Below are 16,824 nucleotides of genomic sequence, written 5' to 3'. Positions count from 1 at the left end.
GAGCATAGGATGGCTGCCTACAGCTGCCACTTGCATTTCACAGCCAATCTATTCTAATACACATACCCATTTTCAGGACAGAAATTCAAAGAATCGACATTTCATGCACATAAAAAAAGATTAATCATTTAGCAACAAATTTTAAAAATAGAAAAGTTAGTTCTATAATAAACTATAAACCATGTTACTACAGTTTTATTCAGAGGTAACCTCCTATAGGAGTGCCGCACGATGGGCTCTGTGCACAATAACCTCTTTTCAAGAAAATGTTGGCATATCTAAACACAAAATGAATGGGAGGTGTCAATTTTATTATAATGCCAATATTGTCCTACCAGCTAATTTCTGATTGCTGCATGCAATTCAGGGTCGCGAGGGGAGAGCGAGTGCCTATCCCAACAAGCAGCGGACACAAGGCAGGGCGCACCCTGAACGGGACACCAGTCCATCCCGGGGAACACACAGCCCCAAACAGACATGCACACACTCCTACCAGAGCCACTGTTCTTAGGAGCCAGGTGACCAAACACCATGTCTCTGGACTGTGTGAGGATACCCACACCAAGACACGGAGGACCTACAAACTCACACGGACAGCACCCCAGGGCCCGAACCCAGGGCCCCATGGTAATACTAGCCACAGCAGCAACAGGCTGCCCAGGGCCAGTATTCATTATATAAAAATAAATAGATCTGCAGATCCACAGATATATGTTGACGGTGGACAAACACTGTACTGTGCTGAAGAGTTTTGATTTTTAGGCACTGCTTGGATTGAAAAGTTCCTTCGATTTCTGGGGATCCTCTGCAGGGTTGCTCAGGGTTTCAGCGTTCCTGCTAGGGGGTCCCAGAAATATTTGGTTGAAAGAACCCCCCTGTGAGAAATCCAATATGTGTTTACAGGAGTCCACATTTAGCATGTAAATATCACACTTGCATTGACTAATTGCACCAACAATTGGTTTATTAACGTGACAGCTGGGAAGGAGTGAAAACCACAGGATGCTTCAGCATTACAGGGATGGGACTGGAGACCTTTGCAGTAGTAAAAGCAGTAAGACATCACATCTATAATTACTTGTCAAAAACACTTCAGAATTTGTATTAGTTATTATTGCAGCTTTCCCTGCCTGGGTTCTGGATAGTTTAGTCTTAAAAGCATTTAATCCTTTTTCACAGCAAGTCAAAACAACTCATCCGCTTACTTAAATAGCACATGGTATTGTCAGGCTAGCTTTTCGGTCTTCTTTTCGATTATTGTCTTTCTAATCACTATTAAACCCTGGCCCGGAGTGTACAAGAACAATGATTATCCTCACTCTCAGAAAACCCACATGAATTACGAGTTTTACGACAATGTCTATTGAAATTGTTCATAAACCTTCCCCTTTCGAGTAATCAACCATTAGTCTCCAGTACTGTAGTAGGCTTTGTAATCTTCAACGGAGCAAAACACAAATTGTGTTTACCAGGCAGTACTTATCCAGTTCTAATTTTGCCGTTATAACGGACTATTTTCTGTGTTGGGATTTATCTTCGTCAGGTAGAGGGGGATGTATCCAAAAATTTCAAAGCGAATAAAAAGAATACAAATAAAATTATTATTCCTAATGACAATATAGTGCATATGTAACGGATAAATCACCTGTACCTCGCACTACAGTGGGCTTCGTAGGTATCCACTAAAGTGAAGTCTACTTATTCAACACTTCCAGGATAGTTATCAAGGCCTATCACGGTTTCCTTTTTTGAAACATTGCCTCATTCAAAGGTCAGATACCGTTTCTGTCAGAAAAGTTTTCTTTTACGTTTCACATATCATAAAGAACATTCAACTCAAACAGTAAAACAAATCGCTGTAAGTAAATCGTATTTTTATAAGGCAGTTGGATGCCGCAGTGAGCTGCGAAAATTAAATCTGTGGTTTTATCGTCAGTGATACTTCATACGATCTACGTAATCCCGGATTTTAACAACTTTATTTTCTTTCCACATCACTGAATTGTCTTTCTTCGTCCCGCGGATCACTAAAAACACTTTTTCGAAGGGTTTCTTGTCAACTTCATGGCTCCCAATTTAGCAGGAAGTAAAGTGAAACCACCCATAATTAAACTCAAGCAACTACAGTAGACTACCGACACAATGTTGCAGACACGAAGCAACATTGTCTTTTTACTCATAACTTCCCCATACCAGAAAGTATTTAAAAACGTAGCACTCATACCGTAGAGGAAAAGAGGGTCCGAGAAAACGATCCTTTCTGCTCTCACATAAGGCTTTTACCAGCCATCATCTCAACTCGCTTGAAGTTTTCCTAAAAAGAAAATGTCTAGATTTGATAGCTGCTTCAACTGTAAAACCGATTAAGCAGAACTAAGCCAAGGCCCCGCCTACGCATACTTGTGATTGGACCGCGGCGAGGATACTGGGAATTGATTCGCTCTCACTCACGTCAGTTTCAGTTCAAGGAGGACCATGAAAACTTGGACGTAAAATGCGTAACTCCACCCGAGAGAGGAGTAAACATCTGTAGGGTTTTACCGGCTTCGATCGAAGAGGATTCGGGGGAAGATAATGATGGACTGAAGCGTCCATTTAATTTAGGTTTTTGGGGGTCAGTTCACGAAGACGTGCGTTAATAGCATTGAATGGGAGGAGATCGTTGCCCTGTATCGCGTTTTCTCTGAGTTCTGTATTTCTGAGAAGGCGTTGTGCATTCCTCAGCCCTGTCTGACGCAATGAACGACTTCTGAGGGAGTGCCCGTCGGGGACACGGAAACCTACAGTACTGTATATGCCTGCGTAGTGTGTTATAATGATGTCACGTAATATTTGCATCACTGACTTAATCGGTCTTGGCTGATAGACCGTCTTTTAAAATCAGCATTACTTGTCTTCGTGCTCTTTTGCAGCTGTTCACGAACAACAGCGATTTACTGACTGGCTATCCTGCCCAATATTATAACATTTTTAAAAATGTTAAGAAGAATCTTTAATTCAGCTTTTTGTTTAATAATTGTACCCATCAATCACGTGATGACGTGTTTAAATTGGGAGGGCCTTATTGTGTGTTCTTGAAAAGAGGTTTTCGTGCACATAGTCCATCACATGGTACTGCTGTATAATATGAGGAATAAACCTGATGTTTCATGGTCCAAGAATTAGTAAACAAAAATTCCTACTTACATTAATAACAAAAAATTAAACTGTTACAGAACAGTTTATCTACTGTGTCAAGAATGCATGAAACAAGAACTCGGATGTTATACAATGTCATTTTATCAATCGCTAATTCAATCACAGAACAATATTGTTTTAAAAGATAAAGGTCATTCCACACTGGACTTCAGATTATTTTATGTGAATCAGTTCTTCTCTAAATTGCTCCGCATTCTTACTGTTTCCAGGACTTGAGTCATTGATGATTTTGCGTTACCTGTAATTACCTGGGTGACTGCAGCCCCCTGGGCGCAGGAGTGAGTGTCACTGGTCGAAAGGATTGAAGACAATGTAACGCTTTTGCAGACATGTTTGTATCAATCCTATGTTTCTAGTTTAGCTTGGGATTTGTGTCTTCCTACAGTACTGTACGTCTCACACTGCGCTTGCTTCTCTGTGCTGCAACTCTCTGTGCGTAAGGGTTGTGTGTTTGTGTGCTCCCTGCTCGCAGGCTAGGGTGTTCCCTCCTCGTTGTCGTGTTTCCTTTATGAGTGTTTATTCCTCCTCAGAGGCTTCAGCGATCATGGACATTTTTATTCCCTCGCGGTCCTTCCCCGAGGAAGACTCCCACGTCCACGTCGACTTCGGCGAATATGAGGAACCTCAGGAAAACTAAAGCGACAGCAGACTGAACACTGAACCGACATTTTGCTAAGACTTTATAATCATGTTGTTTTTTTTATTTCCCAAGTAATATACAAAAACTTACACAAAAGGTGCCAAAGACAGAAAAGAACAACAACAAAAAAAAACAACAACGCACAAAGTTTAAAAAAATTAGAGCCTTTTTTTTCCCGACGGCAAGCGATGTCTTCCATTAAGCAGGGGATTCCTGTCCGAGTTTACTGTACCAGAAAACAAGTCCCATTTACTTTTTATATAATCTATTACCAGTAGAGGGCATCTAGATTACACATCTCCAATTACGTTACTTAAGCAACAAAGCTTTACATTGTCTAAATATCACAATATTAAGGTTTAGGATAAACTGGTCGGAAGTGAGAACAACCTGGAAGCAGAACAAATTCTTAGTGTCCACGTTGTCAGCAGCCCAGAGACAGCTTTCTATTGCCTTTAGCGCCTTCACTCGTCATGAGTGCTTGTCACCAAATGTTAATATGAAAATTAAAACAGCTTGAATGGGATATAGCCATATTTCTCCATAGTACCCTTTTACAATATTTCCAGAAGTAGTTTTATTAAAACATGACACAGGAGACTGTATCCTTCGATTTACTTCACAGTTCCTAATTTGAAACAGTTTCACTTCCGGTCTTAAACACTTAAAACTTTGAATCAGGGGTCACCAGCTTGTGCAAAACATATAAGTATATACCCTTGTATGTTCCTTTATTCTCACAGTGCAATACCAGATTTTGGTACAATCACAAAATAGATAAGCAGTAGGTAGTCACTAAATGTTTAGATTTTTTTCTATTCTGCAGTATAGAACTGTGATATGGTTGTGATAAAGCACTGAAAATGCCTGTGTGCAAATATTTGTAGCGTTTTTATAGACTGTATGAAAATTGTTTTAAAAAGCATTTGAAATAATGTGTAAAAATAAAGTATTGTTTTTGATTGTTCTTTTAGTTGTTGCAGCATTTCTTATTTAAATACTTTAATTGTTTTATTTTGTGGTTCTTTCTTTGCCATTATGTAAAAGCGGCTGTTGATCATTTGCTAATTAATCACGAATCACCCCCAATTTGTACCAAAATTAAGGTTCACTGATCCACTCAGCACTGACTCCAGTCAGTGTTGCCTCTTCACCATTCTGGAGAGACAATGTGCATCTTGACGGAGGTGCAGCCCTTGATCTACATGTTAAATCACATGTCCCAAAATCTATCCAAAGCACATAGAGGCCTATGGCAGGGGTTCCCAGTCCTGGTCCCAGTGGCCCAACACCAGGCAAGCTCTTAGACATGCAATCAAACCTTTATTTGACTTCTTAATAGGATTAATTCAAAGTTTCTGGCTGTTTTTCGGCCCCTAAACATGCATTTTGCCTTTCTCAAGTATAACTTTAAATTAAACCAAAAAGCCTGTGAGTAAGAACTTGTTTGAAGGAAAACTCCAAAGACACTGTTCCTGCCAGACCAGGATTGGGAAGCACTGCGCTGGAGAACAATGTGTGCTTAATAGCTCCACCTCGTGTTGACCCAGCTCAGCATGTAGCTGCTGCTGGCATTGGGCAGCGCATGGTGCAGTATGGCCTGGCCAGGCCCCCTGGCACTGTGCAGCAGGCGATACCCGCTTGTGTGCAGCTCCTTCATCAGGCTGTACCAGAACCGCACAACCTCTGCGTCGCTGCCCCCCACCTCAAACCCGGCCCACTGTAAGTGCACTGTCAGAACCAGCTGCTGGATCTGCGTGAGGGTGCCATCCAGAACCCAGCTCTCCACAATCCTCCACTCTGCGCTCTCCAGGTCCGCTTGGACAATCTCCACCTGATCCGAAAAAGAGAGAGAGAGAGCGTAGGAATGTAATGCAAGAGATGGAAAGAGCACACATGTGGATAGGAAATAAACGTGAAAAATAGGATTAATGTATATATTTTCGGACAGCAATGACAAAGTGGTTGACCTTCCACTTAGGCTCCAGGTATACAAAACAAGTTGCTGAAGAAGACTGCACTACAACAGCATCCTCTAGGAGACACAGTGTCTCTCTGCTGCAATGCCAGAATTCTGTCTTTGCATCAGCCTGGGCTTTCTTTACAAATGCAGAGTCTCTGTTCGCCTCAGAGAGCAGGATGTGAAGACCATAACCTCCCTGAGCCCTGAAATCCCACACCAAACATTCATGTTGGGATATTCTTACAGAGAGAGTGCTCTGCTTGCGGCCTTGCGCAGAGCATGTGGGATACTTTTGAACATCAGGAAGGGCGAAAGGAGCTGATGAATTTCTGTGCTGATACGCAGCACACTTATCGGGCATATTCTTTTTGACCTGTGTTGTGTAGATGAAGCACGACACATAAAAGTTGCTGACATGAACTGAACCAGTTTTCTACAGACACACAGAGAAACTTTCACGGGCTGGCACGTAATATCCTGTCCACTTATGAATGCCTTGCAAAAGCAACATTCCGACATAACAAACTGTAAATACTATAAAGGAACAAGTAATAGGTTTATTCCATGCTGAAAAGAGAAGAAAGAAAACACAACGTTTCAGTCGGGTCACCTGAAGAAGGCTCCACGGCCGAAACGTTGTGTTTTCTCTCTTCTGTTGCACAACTGCAGTATTGATGTCCTTCACTTGAAACAAACAACAGCTAATTCACTTATTTTTTAAGTAAGTGATAGAGTGCTACTGGGAAGCCTCTGCTTGGATGTAGGATACCACTACAGGTCTTCTGTGGTCTGAGCCAAAAGCATGGGTGCTAACAGAAGCTCAGTTCATCTGCCACAAGGTGGAGCCGTCTTTGAGAGACGCACATTTACTGTGAATTTGTCTTTTTTTTTCTGGTAAGGTTCCACTAATTAAATGGATAGATGGATTAACATGTAATGGGATACTACAGTATAATACACACGTATTCATTTGCATATGTTAAGATGTTTCCTTATTATAATTCATCTGGACATTTACCAGACGTAAGTGTACAATTAGTTCCGGTAGGCAGCTGCGTCAGCATGTGTAGGCTGCAAAGGAACAAGTAAAAGTTTAATCCATGCTGAAAAGAGAAGAAAAGAAACTTTCTTCTCTTTTCAGCTTGGAATAAACCTTTGTTTGTTCCCTTGTTACTGTACAATTACTGGCGGTTGACTGGGAAGCTTTTGGAGGCTGGAATCAATAAACCATGATTAATTCTGAGGGTTGTCTGGATCCCACACAAGTTAGAATTGTGGACCCATCATGCCCTCCTTCTATAGAGTAGAATGTTAAAGGGCTAAAGCTGGTATATGTATGAAATGGTGTAAAATGTCATTCACATTTAAGCTGTTCAATGTTCCATCAGGTGTCTATGCCAAAATCTGACCACCCAAATTGAAAACTGATTGGCTGAAGACACTTCATTGATTTGTTCATAGGGTTTTCTCTTTTCCCTGAAAAGGCTTTAATACCATTCTGTGGCCCAGCATCTGCATGATGGCACTGAGTTTCCTGGGTGTGGCCTTTCTGTGCCCCGTCCTGGGATTGCGCCAGTCTAACCACATCTGGTGGTGCTGTACTCGTTCCTGGGTCTGTCGGGACTTTCTGCCTGGATCAAACTGATGGACCTCACAGCCCAGTGATGCCATGCTGGACACAAACTCCTCATCCTTCTGGTCCATGCTGGGAGGGAGAGAACACAGTCACTGAACTGTTGCTCCAAACAATGTACTTAATATACTGTAGGAGAAGGGGGGATCCACACCAGTTTGCACTAGAGGGCTGAAGCCACAAGAAAACATCAACTTGGTATAACACCAATCCATTAACACAGTGCTAGCTCTGACTTGTTAAAAGCAATAGCCAACATTTAAATACACCAAAGTGCTGATTCTTACAAACACCAAAAAAGCATTTTAGTTTTAGCACGGCAGGTAGCAGTAATGTTAAGGCACCTGGCTCCACCTCACTAATATCTTTAAGCCTGCACTCGGTCAGTATGTGGAGAATATACCAGATGATGCCTTGTTGTCTATTTATCTATTTATCATCTATCAGCTATCATCTATTAAGCTAGCATCAGCCGTGCTGCTGACAGCCAGTTGCCAAAACATGATTAAGCAAAGCAGTCCCAGCATAATTGATGTTTATGGGTGAGAATCTTCAGCCCTGTTCAGACTATCCTGTACTTGGCAATTGTACTTCTGACAAAATTAAAGATTCTGCTATTCAATGAAATGTGTGTGCTTCTGGTCCCAGAGGAGCATCACCTCTGAGAAGCAGTATAAGACAGCAGTATGAAAACTGAATATACTTAATTATAATTATTGGCTTTTAGGAAAATTGGCCCTCGTGTGAGTGCGTGCGTTGTCGTCTATGTCTATGTCCAGCGTGTATTATGTGCCCATTGTTTGCTGGAAGAGGTGAGAAAATGGATAGATGGATTAACATGTAATGGGATACTACAGTATGTCCTCTTACATTACATTAAATACAAAATATTTATTTCTTCTTATCCTTTGTCCTTAAACTGCAAATGCTTTTGGAACTGTAAATTAATCATTGAGATTTACATCTCTTATGAAAAAACACTTGTGGTAAAAGGGCAACAGCAGATTGTACCCACTGCATAACATTATCTGCAAACATAGCCAAAGGCTTGCGTAAAATTTTACTTTTGCAAAAGGGATTTTAAATGTTAGCACCACTGAGTTCCATGGATCAGCTGAGGAAGAGCCTGTTAAAAATTATTCAGCTCCATTTCCTACCTACCTAAAGGAGTATGCCACACAAGACTGCAATCCTGTCATTGGCAGGAACCAGCCCTCCAGGCAGACAACCCAGGAGTCTGCTGGGGCCTTCACAGCCTGGGCCTTGCCTGGAAGCAGTTCCCGGGCACAGTACACCTGTACAGGGAAAACAGAACATTCTCACAAAGGAAACAAATGTAATCTTTATCAAAAGTTAAGTTGGAACTCAGAAAATGAAGAGGCATTCATGGTTTGTGTGAAAAGGGATTGAACTTGTAAGTATTATTAAAAAATCTTTTGACAAAAAGAAGATAAGTGTAAAACTAGATAAATTGTATACACAAAACTAATAACTTTATAAAGGGACGATCAAAAAGTTCAGGGCCTACAGATGTTTATGCCAGAGACCATTGTTGTTATACAGTATGACTCAAGAACCAAGGTCACAGTACACTAGATTGTTTAGTTCCTTTATATTTGCCTTGGCTTTCGATTGCACAGAATAGAAGAAACAAAATTGAATTGCTGATCTAACTCTGTTGCATGTAAGAAATCTGAAAATGTCCTTTTCTTGAGGAATACAGCTAAACATTGAATCATACCGCATGTCGGCATGTGTGTATTCAACATGGCTTATGTGTTCTTATAGCATCCGTGTTGTCTATTTTTCATCTATCGTCAGAAAGCTGCCATTGCTGATACCAGGTCATACATAAAGGGACAATTTATAACTGACAATCAAAGTTAGCCAGTCTCTGGGAAAAAAAAACTGGATGATTAGAGGGAAAAGCTGCACAAATGTACATGAGGCCACAATCAGACACTAAAGCTGTAAGGGCAGCAACACAAACCATCACACCATGAACTGCCCACAATCAGGTTCTCATTTTAAATGAGGTTTTCTGTAATATATCTGAAGCACTTACTGTCATGATCCCCCTGGCTGCAGTGCTATGTAGTAAGCTGGTGTTGTAATGGTAACCCACCCTCCTCCAACCTCCTGTTAAGGCCGGTTACCACAGAAAGACAGGAAATCTGACCACCTGTGTGCACTTACCACTTTGCTGGACTCAGGTGGCTCAGGTTACTTAAGGGCAGCTGAGACTTCACTCCTTCCACTCACTCACTCTGGTATTGAGTCTGCTTGAGTGGATATTCTTTAGACCCTGCTTCTAGCTTGTTCCTCAGTTTCTCTTAGCTTTGTTCTCTAGTTCCTGTGTTCTCTAGTTGCTGCTTCGGTGTCTGCCTGAGCATTCCCAAATTGCTATCCCTAGGTACTGTATTTCCGTGTCACCCTCTTTAGTTCCTGTCTTCCCACTCTTGTGCTTGTTGGACTCCTGACCTGGCTTGCCCCGACTTCACTGCCGGATCTCCCCCAGGCTTTTCTATGGTGTTTATCTTAGCTTAGACCTTGGCTTCTTATGATCTTGTTTCCCGGACTTTCCCAAATGCCTTGCTACTGTGTCTGATTCTGCCAACACCACCCACAAAGTGGAAAAGCGCTGCTTGACAGCACCCCATCTGCCTGTGTGTTCTCTCCTGTCAGTGCACAGACCGCTCATCCCAGCCACTGTGTGCTGCCACCCAGAGTGCTCTGTACACTCGGACACAGTCTCTGATTTTATTGTGTTCCCTCGCTTGTAGTGATTTTCGCCCAGCTCCCAAGAAAAGTCCTCCTCTCCAGTCACACAAGGTGCTGGATAATCCATTTTTCAACGTGTATTTGGAAAAATAAAGCTTGGGTGACGTGCACTTAAGGGAAACCAGATTCAATTAAATGTGGGCATCCCTGTGATTTCAAATAAAACCAGCTAATTCCTGTAGAAAGTATTTTGTCATTGCCCTAGAAAGTCAAAATAAGAAATGTGGTGCAGATTTATAATGATATGAAGAGATTCCGATTTTATGCGAGGATCACAGGGCTTTGTATATCATATGGGGGCCTGGTTATTAACCTTTGCCTCTGTGGAAACTGCTGGAGTGAGGCTGGAATTTGCCTGCACCACAGAATTTGTTATTTCCCAGGGACATCTACCAGCAATAAATCAGTCACCCTGGGAATAAAATGAAAAACAGTCAGATGCTAAGAACTGTTTTATAAAAAAAAAGACAGGAGATTTACTGCCCAGTGTGGAAGTCCAGCTTGCAAAGCAGATGTGAAAAAGCTTTAATGATGAAATGTGGAAAGGCAACCTTTTGAGAAAGAAAAGCCATCTGCAGCAATGGCCCTAGATGCTGTACGGAAGAGGCTATGAATCTGATGATGAGAATCCTGTGTAGTACAATTTTTCTTTTTTTAATCACAGCACATTTTAGCACAGATTAAACAACGTCTTATCAGGAGAGCAGGGGGAACATAATGCACTGCTCAACAAAAAGCACTATATGTCATGTTATGCCATTACATTATAATATGAATAATGAATTTAGTTTACATGGACTTCCTATGATTTGTTTTAGAAACAGGACTCTTTGCTGTGTTACTGCACTGCAAGCATCGAAGCACAAAGAGTGGCCGTCCAGCTCTTTTTTTGAACAGGTTACCACCAGGCCATCTTGGGAGGGCAGTACCTGTGGTGTGGTGATGAACATCAGGAGGCGCTCCACCTCCGCTGTAAAAGAGGGCTGCCCAGCAGCCCAGGGCTGCAGCTCCACCTGCCTCCTGGCGCCCCCCTGTGGAAGAAACAGAAACTGCCTGTCACCCTGTGAGAAGCAATGGTATGGGTACAGTCCTTCATTCCATCAGGTACATCGGATGAAAAAAGGCAGCAAAAGGAAAGAAAAAAAACAATAAAATGTCACTAAAAATGGAAGGTATTTGTTGAATGAAATGGTACCACAGCAGGTGCAATTCCAGCTCCTGGCAAAAAAGGAGACTTTCATGCCATGTTTGTACTATTGCCATCGCCAATTAGATTTTTGATCAATACAGAAGCCAGTAACATTTATTTTTTTGCTGAGCTGTAATGCATGACCAAACAACCCCCTTCATTTAAATGGAGGATGAGAGCAGTGTTAAGAAGGTCTGCATCACACTTTGACTTTGGACTGAACAAGTTATAAAAACAGACCTCTTTACAGTGGAAAAATAAATATACCAAATTCAGAAAACCCGCTAGGTGCAATAAATTCAGTTTAGCCATCACTTTCCATGTGAGAATCTTATTAGATTCTACCTCTGACTACCATCACGATAGAAATGAAATAACTGTCTTAGGTTTGGGTAAAAAAAAACACTCCCACTCTGTGCAACTTGTGGTGAATGATACCAAAAAAAGCAAAAAACAGTTCGATAATTGTTAGTGGACCTTTAAATTGTTTTATTTGGAGTATAGCACCAATTCATTGACCACTCCCCTGAGTTCTGTTTCATTCACCACTTCTAAATTCCTCAGTCTCTTCTCTAGCAACCTCGAACCCTAGTCAGTGTGTGCAGCACTGCCTAAACTCATACTCAGCAGCATGTGAAACAATTTTAGGTAAATTCTTTTTTTATAAATAACTTTACCCCATTAGAAGCCACTTATAGTTCATAATCACCTGCTCCTAATCCTGAAAATAACCCAAGACCCAAAAGCTGTAAGGTAGCAGTGATAACCTTCAAACTCTCATGCTGCCAATTGACATTGCTGACTATTATCATAAACTTTATTTTATATAGTGCCTTTTAAAGCAAAAAGTGCTGCTCAAAGCCCTTTACAAGACATATATCGTAACAAAGGAGATAACAAGGAGCAGACCAGACACTGATTAAATAAAAGCCTTTTTCTGAAGAAGGTTTAGTCTGGATTTCAATGTCCGCAAGGTAGGTGATTGTCTGATATAGATATAGGGATAGAGATCCAGAGCTTTGGGGCATAGGAAAAGACAGCCCTGTCACCCATGGAGTGAAACTGAGATTGGAGGACAAAGTGGAGACCAGAATCAGAGAAATAAAGATTGTGAGGTGGGGATTAGGATGATAATAAATCTGATAGGTACTAAGGTTCAAAGCAGGAGCCTTAAAGGTGAGCATGATGATTTTGAAGTCGACACGAAACTTGATAGGAAGCCAGTGTAAATTCTCCAGGACAGGGGTCATTTGATTACTCGCACACATCCTGATCACCTCTCTGGCTGCCAAATTCTGGACATACTGAAGTTTGATTTGTGTGGATTTAGATATCCCAGATATTGGGGAACTGCAGTAATCAATTCTTCTGGACAAGACAAATGTATTGACCCGTATTTTTGTCATATACAACATAGGATGTAATATATGGCAATATTTGTATAAAATATGTATAAAATATAAAATATGAATATTTAATAAAAATGGTGGAAGATGTTTAAATAATACACGCACCACAAAGTCTGGCAAAGCCTCTGCTAGAAATAATAACAGTCTTGTTCATCAAAATCATTTTTTACCATATGTCCTGGAAAGTGTATTGGGACACCTCTCAATGAGGACTGCTGTGTAAGCCATTTTTTTCTGTCTAGAAAAGAGCAGCTCTGCTTTTTTAGACACAGGTATTTGAGGAAACAAGAGTTTCCAATAGAACATAGCAGCAATACTCCATATTGAAGCAGAAGTGATTTCTTTCAGTGGTCTTTCAGCAGGACAGCCTGAAAACTCTGACTTATTTTGAGGTCCGACTACATTGCTCAACTGGATGTTACCCACTCAGTAAAGACACCTTATATGGACTAAAGTAAACACACCAGAAGAATCTGAGGAATGTCTAAAGTGACTGTTTATGTCCACTAGTGAGCACTCCTGTTTGTCTGTCTCTAGAGGCTGTGAACAGCGGTTTCCCTTAGCAACAACAATAGCCCCAGGAACTTTTCTCCTTAAAAGGGTCTCTGGGGGGGGTCAAAGCTCAAAGGTTGAGCCCCATGGCCACCCTGCTCTTTTGTAATGTACCACAGTGCCAGCAAGGAGTATCTTTTTTTAAAAGAAGCTTGGAAATAATCCACAGAATGCTGAACAAAGGAGTACAACATTATAGCACTCGTCTAGCCACTTAAAAAAAATTAAGGAGGGAACTTCCAGTCTTGACTCACATGACTGATCTGACTAACAAAATTGGCAAAGGAAAAGAAATAATACTAGCCTTAGTGTCTGCGGAGACGCCCTTCTGGGTCAAACTATTCAAGGGCTTTGAATCTTTATATATTCGCTTAATTTAACCCCTTACTTATTTCGTACATTTTTAAGTATTGTGTATTATCTTGTCGACTGTATTATTTTACTTGAATAAAAAGTACAGTTATTTGCCCGCTCAAGGCTGGAAAATAACAGCCTACAGACAAACCACAGCTGAGTATGTAACAGAATGTAACACAGAAAAGAATAAATAGAGCTTAATTCCACAGTGAAAAGTGAAAAGAAGACATTTCTACTGTGGAGCCTCTTCAGGTGTGTGACAGAAAGAGACAGCGAGCAGGAACAGGAATGTGTAAAAAATAAAAAAAATAAAGAGAAAGTGAGAATGTCTTTTCTTCCCTATTCCCCCACATTTAATTGAATAATTAACACCTGGAACCTTTTGTGTTCTGCTTCTAGAGCTTCCTTTAACTAGCTCTGCTTGAGGACAACTTAACGATATCTAATGGTGCCAGTTCAAATGAAGAACAATATAGTAACAAGACCTAAGTTAAAGATGACATACTGTAAGGCTACAATAGGATCCAGTCTGTATCTATTAAATGCTTTACTGTTTATATACATCTGCCTTAAATATCTGTACGTGCTCTATACAGCCTCTGCTGTTACACACTCCGGTACAAGTTACCTGGTTGTAGTAAAATTCAGCTCTTAATTAGGTCTGTGTATCCTTTGGCTAATATCTGACCGTATCTCACAAACCATCAGGTGAGCAGCCTCAGGGGAGAAAACAACAGCAAGTTAACGATCGTACCAAGCTATACATTAGAAACTCATGACTGGATATTTTTACAGCGGGAAGGGGAGAGAAATCGTATGTTCTATTTTTTGTTTCTCGGAAAACTGATAATCTGTCACCGATCTGTATACACGACAAAGGGAAAATTGCCTTTGGGGAAGTTATACATTGTGCTGATCAGTTTACAGTCTAGCTGAGAAAATACCTGTTGAATATACAGTAAAAGCGCCGTGTGACAGTGTAGCGTCTAGGGCTGCCTCAAAGCGAAAAAATAAAATTAGAAGGCAGCTGAAAAGGGAGCCGCTAGTCTGTAATTTAGTAAAAGTACACAGCCTTCTTTAAAGAGAGGGTAATTTTTAATTTAGGTGCCACTGACAGACATTGCTACCTCTGAAGCTTCAGTTTTGCACGAGTACAATGATTGAGAAGAAGATTTTTTGTAACTTAAAAAATTACATTTTTAAAAAATTGTTTACTTGTCCGTGTAAAATAGCAGTTTATTGTTTTATTTACATTTACATCGTGCTTCCTGGCGTAACCTTGATATACGACATTCAGATCAGCAGACTTGGGTTACAGAAAAACAAAAATTCTAATTAGAAAACTGTAAGTACCGTACACCTTTTAATGTGTAAGTGGACAGGAGTGAGTAAGTACCTACCAAACGAAGAAGAAATTTCAGAATAACGCACACCATCCCCTCATTACTAGAAAATGGACTGAATTTATAGTCTTTGTCTGGTAGTAAAGAATTATGTAGCTAACTTTGTCCATCTTGACCTGGAAACGGCGCCTTTAAAGAATCACTTAAGTTAAAAGGAAAGCATGTGGAATGTTGTCAGTCATAAGAAAAGAAAGATGAATAAACCTTAAAATCGAAGTCAAGGATAATTCCGACTTAAGTGTGTTATGACAACAACTGTTACTGTAATATTTTACAACCCCCGCTCCTTTGCAAAACGTCTCTTGTAGTGTGTGCACCAATTCTTAAATATTTCTACAAAAGTAGTCAGGTACAGAAAGTGACGAGTGGGTATTTACCTGTCGGGTCATCAACTCATTCTCATCCTCGTATATATGCGGAATGTAGTTTGTCTCTACCCCTGGTTCACTTTCCGAAAAATCAGTTCTCCGGCTTTTCGCTCCCCGGGGATAGACGTTCTTCTGCTGGAGACTTCCTGAGTCAGCTCCGCCTGGCTTTCTTTCTTCATGGGTATTTTCAATACTGATAATCGTGAAAGCGACCGTGTCCTCTGAGAAACGGCGATTACCCGGCGCTAAGATCCCAATAAATATCTGCAGCAATAAAAGTAATGGAACTATTACCAGACAAGTGCGCATGAGCGCGCAGTATAGCCTCCTGCCGGGTCGCATTCCTCGATCATGCCTCGAACATAGCTGTAGGTACTGCCGACCATCTCGTCACAGGCGCCTCTGCTGCTGCCCGAAATCTCCCCAAGTAGTTCATTGATTAGCCCTTCGCTTTTGTCCTTTCGCTGAGATGTGGGCTGTCAGTCCTTAACCTGCGGGCGCACAGTCCGTCCCATCCCAGCGCTTCATTACAGTGGAAATCCGATTCAGGCGTGGCTCCTCTGAAGTCTTAAACCAAGCCTAGATTACTTAAATTCGCTGTGGAAACAGTCAAGTGAACAGTGTTCAGACCTTAAAAGCGTCTCCTTATGACATATATGACATATATCTATATATGGCTAAAGACAGGCCTACCAAACAGGACCATTATATCTAGATTAAAGCCAAAGTTTTAAAACTTTCCCCAGTGAAAGTGGTGATTTGAACCGATTGAGTTCATTACAAAGAAATAACGAGACATTATTTTTTACAAAGGGCTGTGGAACAGCCATATTGGCAAAGCCAATACCCTCGTATCCTCGGATACAAATTTAGCTCCCTGAAATTCAAACGATTTAAGATTATCCGAATGGCCTGCTCTTTATTTGTCAACTCCGTGTTATAAAAATGGCCCCAGGGTCTTTACACACAGAGATACGAAAAAATGCAGTCTGTTACTGAAGGTTTACCTGTTTTATGAAAACAGGAGTATAGGACAGTAACCCCCATACAGGAGTGGCCGTCGTGGGATTCGAAGCAAGGACTAGACGTTGTGTGACTTCTAAATCCTGCTAAGAGGAGAGCGTTCATTGCTTAGCACTGAGACAGACATACTGTATGAGAGACTGCTTGTCTTGTCTCCTGGTAGTCTGGGGCTTTGATAACTAAATTAACAATGTGACTAATTTATTTTGTTTACTAAACCACAGATTTTATAGCGGTTCCCGTATCACTAAAATGAGATATAATCTTTTCTGGTATTAGGTTCTCACGGGGACTGTACAGTGTTCGCA

General features: G+C 41.0%; 2 protein-coding genes across 4 annotated transcripts in view; both read right to left on the bottom strand.

The window, feature by feature from the left end:
• wasf2 (WASP family member 2) overlaps positions 1-2,381 on the bottom strand; it is a 34,433-nt gene extending 32,052 nt beyond the window's left edge. For all 3 annotated transcript variants that reach the window (XM_088603007.1, XM_088603008.1, XM_088603009.1), the window contains exon 1: positions 2,225-2,381. The gene's annotated coding sequence lies outside the window, so the exon portion shown is untranslated. The remainder of the gene's footprint in view (positions 1-2,224) is intronic.
• A 1,484-nt stretch (positions 2,382-3,865) lies between these two features.
• Positions 3,866-16,078, bottom strand: LOC148649833 (putative methyltransferase-like protein 24). Its single transcript, XM_088603006.1, has 5 exons — positions 15,503-16,078; positions 11,145-11,246; positions 8,596-8,729; positions 7,296-7,506; positions 3,866-5,672 (listed from the first exon to the last, which is right to left on the bottom strand). The coding sequence occupies exons 1-5, from the start codon at positions 15,833-15,835 to the stop codon at positions 5,361-5,363; spliced, it is 1,092 nt and encodes a 363-aa protein (XP_088459132.1). The 5' UTR covers positions 15,836-16,078; the 3' UTR covers positions 3,866-5,360.
• Between the last annotated feature and the right edge of the window lie 746 nt (positions 16,079-16,824).

Source organism: Lepisosteus platostomus, chromosome 13 (genome assembly GCF_059453375.1).
Source record: "Lepisosteus platostomus isolate fLepPlt1 chromosome 13, fLepPlt1.hap1, whole genome shotgun sequence".
NCBI lineage: Eukaryota > Metazoa > Chordata > Actinopteri > Semionotiformes > Lepisosteidae > Lepisosteus > Lepisosteus platostomus.
This window is presented reverse-complemented; position numbering and strand designations above follow the sequence as displayed.

Bases quoted from the DNA above. Each gene is read 5' to 3' on its own strand.
- LOC148649833 (XM_088603006.1), bottom strand. From the start codon at position 15,835: ATGCGACCCGGCAGGAGGCTATACTGCGCGCTCATGCGCACTTGTCTG. The intron at 11,247-15,502 runs GTAAATACCCAC...TTTCTTCCACAG, and splicing joins ATGAGTTGATGACCCGACAG to GGGGGCGCCAGGAGGCAGGT. The intron at 7,507-8,595 runs GTAGGTAGGAAA...TCTCCCTCCCAG, and splicing joins TGTGTGGCATACTCCTTTAG to CATGGACCAGAAGGATGAGG.